At 37.4% G+C, this 9,183-nt stretch overlaps 1 protein-coding gene across 1 annotated transcript; it reads right to left on the bottom strand.

The window, feature by feature from the left end:
- Positions 1 to 409: 409 nt before the first annotated feature.
- Positions 410 to 7,580, bottom strand: LOC128235818 (uncharacterized). The gene is made up of 5 exons (XM_052950612.1): positions 7,543 to 7,580; positions 3,324 to 7,288; positions 1,962 to 2,100; positions 1,132 to 1,470; positions 410 to 464 (listed from the first exon to the last, which is right to left on the bottom strand). Exons 1-5 carry the CDS (start codon positions 7,578 to 7,580, stop codon positions 410 to 412), a joined length of 4,536 nt encoding a protein of 1,511 aa, XP_052806572.1.
- Between the last annotated feature and the right edge of the window lie 1,603 nt (positions 7,581 to 9,183).

A 9,183-nucleotide genomic window follows, 5' to 3' on the forward strand; every position in this document is an offset into this window, starting at 1 on the left:
AATTAAACAACTACTCTACGACACATTGATAACAGAACAGCTTTTAATTTTAACATTTTTATTTTACAACCTTTGCTTTTTCCACAAGCAGTTTACACTTTTAACAATTACTCCGTTTTAATACTCAGTTATAACTTTCAATAACACATTTCATGTTAATACACCTTTCACTTTTTAGCTCCTACAATAATATAACATTCAGCCTATTTATAAAGAAAGCATAAAAAGCATGAAACACGTGGCATACCTTATGTAAGTATTTTCCCGCCAATATCTGAACCGAGCATGCTTACATAAAGTTATTTGCAACCAAAAGTAACGGAGAATGAAACAGTTTACTGACAAAGGAGTTTAAAGACTTATGTATCAATATCAACCAATCAAATGTTGACACATATGTAATCCAAGGCTAATCGTGCTTGCACGTGTTAGACTTAGAGAACTTATGCAATAACTTTGAGGCCCTGGAAGGGATATTAACAAATGAATAATGTTATTTGTATAATGCAAGATGTCAGCTATTACAAATAAGATTTCAATATAATGATAATATTTGTAGTAAATATAACTACTACAACAGTCTTTAAAACTCGTACATATATTTCAACAATTATCATATTCCAAAATCGTGAAGTTTCACGACACTCCCCACTTATTAACGGTTAGATATGTTCATTACTCATGAACTAAGGTAACTGTAATGTCACAAAAATATGAAATCAGTTTATCTTTACTGAGAAAAAATAAAGCAAATAGTTTATGAGTTTACCTTAACAGTATATAATGTTTCAGTTTAATTATTCTCCACCCACGAGTCATGTACTATAAAGTCCTCTGTGGAAATGATTTCCTCATTTCGATAAACATAGGTACGTTCATACCTAAATGTTACATACTGTGTCACTCGAGAGATTTCAGAATCGGGTCTGGCGACTATATCATCATCACTGATATAAACAACACTGTCAACATCACTGTTAACTATACTTTTTGTATCACGAACACTGTCGACATCGTCAGGAATAACATCCTCACTTTCATGAACTTCACAACTTTCGGCAAATACACTTATATCATCAATCTCACCGATTTCACTTAACTCTGCAGAAATACTTACTTCACTACACTCACCAAGATACACTTTTACTGTTAGCATTTACATCACTGCTGCTACCACTGCTGCTGCTGACGTTGCTGACGTCATCACAACCGTTACTGATGACGTCATCTCTGTTGGTAATGCTGCAACTGCTTACGGAATCACTGCTGCTACTGCTACTACTGCTTACGGAATCACTACTGCCACTGCTACTACTGCTTACGGAATCACTGCTGCTACTGCTTTCAACGTCATTCATAGTCAGCAAGTCTAAAATCGAGTCGTCCTCACTCACATCATCATAATAACTTGCTGTAGCTTTGTCATCATTGCCCCTTTTCGCCAACAAAGCACGGCGTCTTGCAACGTTGCTGCCAAAACCATGGACTCGTTGTAGATGGGAATATAAATAACTCCTTCTTTTAAATGTCACTTTACATTTGTCAACTACACAGTTCCATAGTTCTATGTCTGAGTGTTTTTCTTCAATGTGTCTTTTTAAGTTTCTTTTATATTTGTAACTCCTGTTACAAATGTCACAAATGCAGTTCACCATTTTTACAACTCAAAAACACACGTCTTCTCTCAGTAAACTCTGGTTACGAAATGACACTACACACGTGGATTTGCTAATCCTTGCTGCACGAGAAAAGCGAAATAAAATATACGATAATCCTTTGCTCCGTCGGTGATAAACCGTGTAGTGTTTAGCACGTGGTCACAACACAGCTATTTAACTCTTTTAACCCTTTGCGGCGCTAAATTGTTATTTAATTACAGAAGTTAATACGTTTGGAGAATACAGTACTGATATTTAACATTTTATTTCAGACAGCATTCACAGCATACTTCCACACATTACACTAAAGTTTTTATCTTCCGCTTTGCAGCCTCCGCAGCTAGCCTAACAGGTCGTTTTGTACACTGTTTGGTTATCTTGTCTCTTTGCTCCGGTGGCCTATCTGTACCCGGTGTCTGCTTGAATATGTCGTTGCACTCAACTGGATACAGCAAATTCAAAGGTCTACCTAGAACTTTCTTTGACGATAACTGAACTTTTGCTGATCTGATTTCATTGTCTCTACTATGAACAAGTTCTTGTACTCTTCCAATTTTCCAACTACCTCTTGGTGTGTTGTCTTTTATTAACACTGTATCTCCTATTCTGGGTACATTGTGTGATACAACCCTCCCCGCCTTGAGAAACGTCTGGGTCCTCTCACGAAGACTACATAGATACTCATCTCTCCAAATTCTCCAAAAGTCATCTAGTAGCTTCTGACCTTTTTTCCATATATTCAACAATCTTTCACAAGAACTGTCATAAGGACTATAGTCTGTATCATCACTTTCAACACTTATTTCTGGTATTCCTGTTTTAGGATTAGGTGTTAAAAAATGACTGGGGGTAAGAGTGATATTTGAGCTCAGGTCATCTGTGATGTACACAAGTGGTCGGGAATTCACGACTGATTCTATTTCTTTTAACAAAGTTTGCAATTGAATTGTAGTGAGCAACTTTCGTCCAAGAGACTTTCTTAATGATCTTTTCACTAATCCGACAAGTCGCTCATAAAAACCACCCATCCAAGGTGCTAGTTCTACAATGAAGTGCCAATTTATTCCTGAAGATGATGTATACGATTGAACTTCACTGCTGTTTGTCACATTCTTCCATATTTCATCGAGTGTTTTATTTGCAAGTTTGAATTGATTAGCGTTATCACTAAGAATTTCACTTGGAACACCACGTGAGACACAAATCGTTTGAGAGCAAGAAGAAATTCTTCTGTTGTCATATCTTGCACTAATTCCAAGTGAATAGCTCTTGTCACCATGCACGAAAAAAGACACACCCACACTTTCTTTGATCCTTCAGGAGCTTTCACGTACAGTGGTCCAAGATAGTCTACACCTGTTCTGGCAAAAGCATTTGACTCTTGAACTCTGGATGCAGGTAAAGGTGCCATTTTTGGCATTCTGTACGGTCCACCTTCATGTCGTCGACATACTTGACACAAACGTAAAACTAACTTTACTGTAGCACGACCATGTGGTATCCAATACTTGTACCTAAGTTTTGCAAGTGTCTGTGACACACCAGAATGTAATATATTTCTGTGTGTTTTTTCAATGATAAGTTGTGTGAACCGTTCTCTTGGAAGTAATAGAATAGGTAGTCTTGCTCCTTCTTCTAAATATGAATTTTCCAGTCTGCCTGTACATCGAAGGAGGCCATCACCATCTACATACAACCCTAGTTGTCTTTCCAAGTTAGTTGCTTTGTTAGTCTTGAGGCCGTGTAGTTCTTTGGAATAAACTTTCCTCTGAACATAGTTTGTCCAAATCAATTCTGCCTCTTTGATATCATCACTGTTTAGATCAGAATCAACTTCTTTCCTCCTCAGTTTTCTGATGAATTCGTTAACATATGCTGTAACACGTAATAGTTTGGTAAGTGAGGAATATCTTTCACAATCCATTTCAAATGGAGCACAAATTTTCTTTTCACTATGACTGTCAGAACTCTGACTATTTTCTCGAGAACTTTCCTCTACTAAACAACTTTCCTCACACATCACTGTTGGGTTTTTACCTGACAATGACTGCTGACCAGTTATCCATGTGTTTGATGGGTCTCTCAGCCATGTTGGTCCATTCCACCATAGTTGATTCTCAGATAGCATGGCTGTAGTAGAACCTCTCGTTGCTATGTCAGCAGGGTTTTCCTTTGTGTTTATATAACTGATCTCTATGTCTTTGTTAACTTTAATTTCATCAACTCGGTTCTTCACAAAAACCGGTAACTTTTTATTACTGTTCAACCAACCAAGTACAACTTGTGAGTCACTCCACAAATAATCTTTTGATATTTCCATATTGAGTTGTTCTTTCACAAACTTCAGACATCTTACTCCGATCAACACAGCCATTAGTTCAAGCTTAGGTATAGTCATCTCTTTGACCGGAGCAAGTCTTGTCTTTGCAAATAACAGATCTGTTCTTGATTCTTGTTGACCCTCTTGATGAAGGTACACAGCTGCCGCATATGAAGATTTTGAAGCGTCACAGAAACACAAGAGACTGCAAGACATATTCTTTTGATCACTGTTTGCAAGGCACCGATTAACTTTGCACTTTGGAATGTCTTTCAACTCTGAATCTATTTCACTCCAACACTGTCTCACTTTTTCATCATCGATTGAATCATCCCAGTCAAACCCTCTAGACCACAATTCTTGAAGAAGCACTTTCCCTTGTAACACAACAGGAGAAAATAACCCCATAGGGTCAAACACAGACGCTACTCTTTTCAATATGTTGCGTTTGGTTGTGGGACAATCGTCGTCCATGACCTTTGGTTCTTTCACAGAAATTTTGTCAGATTTGTGATCCCAGATGTGACCGAGAACCTTCATTTCCTTTGGCTCTGCGAGATCGGCTGTTGGAATGCACTTATTGACTTCTTCACTGTTAGTAAGCCATTCGCGTAAATTCATGGACGCATCATTGAAAATTGACTTTGCTGTTTTGTATAGATCAATAGCCTCTTTGTCACTGTTTGCTCCGGTAACAATGTTGTCAACATATATGTCACCTTTCAATTTCTGTGACACGTCTGACTCATATGAATCCAGATGGTTTTCCACAGTAGCACCTAACAAGAAAGGACTCGATATCACACCAAACGGTACTCTGCAGAAACAAAACACTTGTAGATTCTCAGATGTGACTTCTGGTTTTTGAACATCTTTTATCCAAAAGAATCGGGTAACATCTCTTTGGCTAGTCTGCAATCCCACTTGTAAAAATGCCTTTTCATTGTCAGATACCATTGCGACTTTGTGTAGACGAAATCTCATCAAAAGTCCACACAAATCATGAAGTAGAACAGGTCCTCTGTATAAACAATCGTTGAGGCTGTTGCTGTCTTTGGTAAGTTTTGCCGAAGCATCAAAAACGACTCTAACCTTTGTACTAGTTCTGTGTAGGTTGACAACAGCATGATGGGGTAAGTAGTGCTGAAGACCATCTGATTCGGCTTCCTCAACTTTCTCGATAATGCCTTTCTGAAATTGATCTTGGATGACAGAGTTATACTTCTGTAAAAAGTCTGGTTTTCCTTTCAGTTTCTTCACACATGATTTCAGTCGACCATATGCTAGCTCTCGGTTCTTCGGGAGTTCTTGAATTTCATTTTTCCATGGCCAAGTGACCTGATAGCGTCCATCCTGGAATTTGATGTTTTTCTTAAACATTTGCATGGCCGTATCATCATCTGAATAATCTGGCTTGTCCTTTACACCAATGGCTTCAATACTCCAGAAATCCTCCAATTCAGGTTTACTTTCAAGAACACTATCGACACATTGAAACACATTGGTTTTTGTGAACGTAGATCCATGTGTTAGAATTAACATATTTGGTACACTGTCGTCTGTTTCTTCAGAGGTGGTACGTCCAGCTAGGATCCAACCAAGTTTTGAACTTAACAAATACAGTCCTGGTGTCACTTCCAACTTCTGAGAAAGTACAATATCCAGGTAATAGTCATTACCCAGAAGAAGTTCCACATTTGCCATTTCACAATTCCTCGGAATAGTATCTGCCAGTTCCACACTGTTCACTAAGTGATCTAAGTCACTCATGGCTTTAATGTTAAGTGTTTTCCTTTGAATATTACCACTGATCACTGGGACAATGTTTGCTTTGATTTCAATGTACTGTCCATTCTTCAACTTCAAATACAATGTAGTCAACTCTGTTTTGATGTTCTTTGAATGAGTGCTACCAAATGTAACAACTTTTAATTCTTCAGTTTTCTTTGGCTTTAAACCGAGCTTATCTGCTAAAGACTTGGTTATGTAAGTTCGTTGAGAGCCACCGTCTAGAAGAATTCTTGTTTTGACATAATCTGTGTTTGTAAGATCTTTTTTCACTTCTGTTGTTGCAGTTTGCATGAACACTGTTTCTCCGACAGAAACCATAACATTCTCTCCAGAATTTGTCATGTCCTCTACACAAGCTCCTACCTCTTCAGTAAGATTGACGTTGGTTTTTGTTGAAGCACCTTTTGTAGAGAACTTCTTGAGGCATAGGCTTCTATGATGTTGATTGAATTCACCACAGTACACGCACGCTTTACTTGTTTTACACTCATTGGCCATATGTCCAGATTTCAAACATTTGAAGCAACAACCTTTGATTTTTCTCTTTCTCTCGTCTACTGTTCTATATTCTGTGCACTCGTCGCTCCAATGTGACCTTGAACAATATTTACACACATATGGTTTATTTTCAGATTTCACTCTTTGTGCTTTTTCACTAGCAAACAATGACTCAGCTGAACTTTGTTTCATTACTGTGTTGGAATATCGATTCCCACCAGTAGTAGGAGGATAACGGTAAGGTGGTTTAAATCCATTCACATGGCTTAGAGGGTTCACTTTTGTAACACTTTGATACTCTACTTTTTTCTTATCTGCTCTTTCACAAGCAACAACATAGTTTTTCAACTGTTCTCTCAACTTCGTTAGTGTCCATTCAGCCTTTGCTTCTTTGTTGAACTCGAGTTGACGTAGTACTTCCTCCGGCAACTTGGTTCGAATCATAGACACAAACACGTGTTGATTGACATTTTCTCCAAGTACCTCTAAGCTTCTGAGGTGTTTTTCTGTGGTGTCTATGAAACTTCTAAGGCTCTCCACCTTATTCAAAGGAGAATGTACGTTCATCAGAGCTTTGTAATGTAAATCTACAATTTCTTGTTGATTTCCGTATCTCTCATGAAGGAGTCTCAATGCAATCTCATAGTTTTCGTTTGACCTTGCCAATCCAGCAACGGCACGTTTTGCTTCACCTCCAAGTTTTTGGTAGCTGAATTTCTCCACGTTGGATAAATTAGAATTCTTATGCACGGTGCATTCAAAGACATCCCAAAACTCACGCCACTGTAACTTGTTTCCATAAAACATGTATAATTCTATTTTTGGAAGTTTCACTGAGTTTGGGTTCACTTTCCCTTTACGGTCTAAATTCTTTAAAAGTTCCAGTTGTTGGTCTATTTGTGTACGCATCAGATCTTTCATTGATTCTTGAATATCTACAAGCCTTGTTGCATTTGAAGGTTCATCTTGAGAGGCAGCTCGAACATCACTAGGACACAGGCTTTCATTAAACTGGTCAGCTCTATTAAACAATCTTCAACTAAGAAATTTAATTGGCAATCTTCATCTAAAGCCTTTTCTAGAAAATCTGCTTCATCTTCATCTAATATCTGAGACAGCTTGTCAACTTGGAGCATTAACTTTTCGGAATATGTTTTCAACAAACATTTTGATTTTTGAATCTGTTTAAGCATGTCAGATAATTCAAATCTACTCACGTCTTGTTTCAGTAAATCCTTTGCGACTCTAAGTTCCTTGTCCAAAGTATTCCTATACCTTGTCCTCACTCCTTTGGTGGATGCAACTGTCGCCATTTTGAAATTACACTGTGTCACAACAAGGCACTACACAAAAACACAACACACTTTTAAAACACTTCTTCTAAACATCTATATTATCATTATATTGAAATCTTATTTGTAATAGCTGACATCTTGCATTATACAAATAACATTATTCATTTGTTAACATCCCTTCCAGGGCCTCAAAGTTATTGCATAAGTGCTCTAAGTCTAACACGTGCAAGCACGATTAGCCTTGGATTACATATGTGTCAACATTTGATTGGTTGATATTGATACATAAGTCTTTAAACTCCTTTGTCAGTAAACTGTTTCATTCTCCGTTACTTTTGGCGGCAAATAACTTTATGTAAGCATGCTCCGTTCAGATATTGGCGGGAAAATACTTACATAAGGTATGCCACGTGTTTCATGCTTTTTATGCTTTCTTTGTTCTAAGCCATATTGGCGGGAACTTAGCTTGGTATAAATAGGCTGAATGTTATATTATTGGGGGATCTAAAAGTGAAAGGTGTATTAACATGAAATGTGTTATTGAAAGTTATAACGGGGTATTAAAACGGAGTAATTGTTAAAAGTGTAAACTGCTTGTGGAAAAAGAAAAAGTGGTAAATAAAAATGTTAAAATTAAAAGTTGTTCTGTTATCAATGTGTCGTAAAGTAGTTGTTTAATTATTCTTCGCCACAATTGCCACTATATGCTTTAAATGGTGCAAAGCATACGATTCAACTTCGATCAATTGAGCAACAAAATCGCAAAATGTAACGAAAGAGTTAGCATATACAGTAGAAAAACGAGCAAGTAGTGTTGAACGATAAAGCTTTAAATGCATAATTTGGAGTACACGTTTTGACGAATGACATTTTATGCCTTTATGATATGAATACAACACATGTATTAAAAACTTGTTAATGGCCCCTTTACCATAACGAGTTATTCAAACAGTAAAAAGTTAGTATGCGAGTGTAGGCGATTCTGCTAAGGTAATTCTAGCCAGTGTTCATAGTCCTCAAATTCAACGTGCGTAAAAGTTTCGTCGTGGCGTCTGAATAAAATGCGGCCATTCCTGGTCCACACCGACTTATTCTCGTCTTGCATTTTAAGACGTATTAAAGTAAATACTTGCTGGTTAAGGCGAGTGGGGTCATCATTGACAAAACATTTCCTTTGTCCGAGTGTCTTTTTGTGTCGCATCGCACTTTATTTGGTCAATCTCGACATAAACCTGGTGATAATAGGTCTGGGCTTGTTTATATGATATTTCCCAAGGCGATGCCCTGTATCTATATCTGTCTCATTTATGTCGAGCTGCAAGTTCTTAATTTCTTTTAAGAACGTTGCTATTGTGTTTGATGGAGTTTCGTGCTCGTCCAAGTCTGGTAGACCGTACACACGGATGTTGTTGATTCGTGTGTATTGTTCAAGTTCGTTCAATCTTTTCTTTGCCTGCGTTCCCTCGTGTTTTGACATCATATTTGTATCTATTCTTTCTTCTTGTTTTTTTAATTATTGTTTTGTTTAAGTTATCTATTTGTTTTTTGAGTTTGTCATTTTTCTTCGGATTTTTCAAAAAGCTGCAATTCAAGTACTTCAACGCGTTTTTCAAAGCTTGTC

Source organism: Mya arenaria, chromosome 5, assembly GCF_026914265.1.
Source record: "Mya arenaria isolate MELC-2E11 chromosome 5, ASM2691426v1".
In the NCBI taxonomy this organism is placed as follows: Eukaryota; Metazoa; Mollusca; class Bivalvia; order Myida; family Myidae; genus Mya; species Mya arenaria.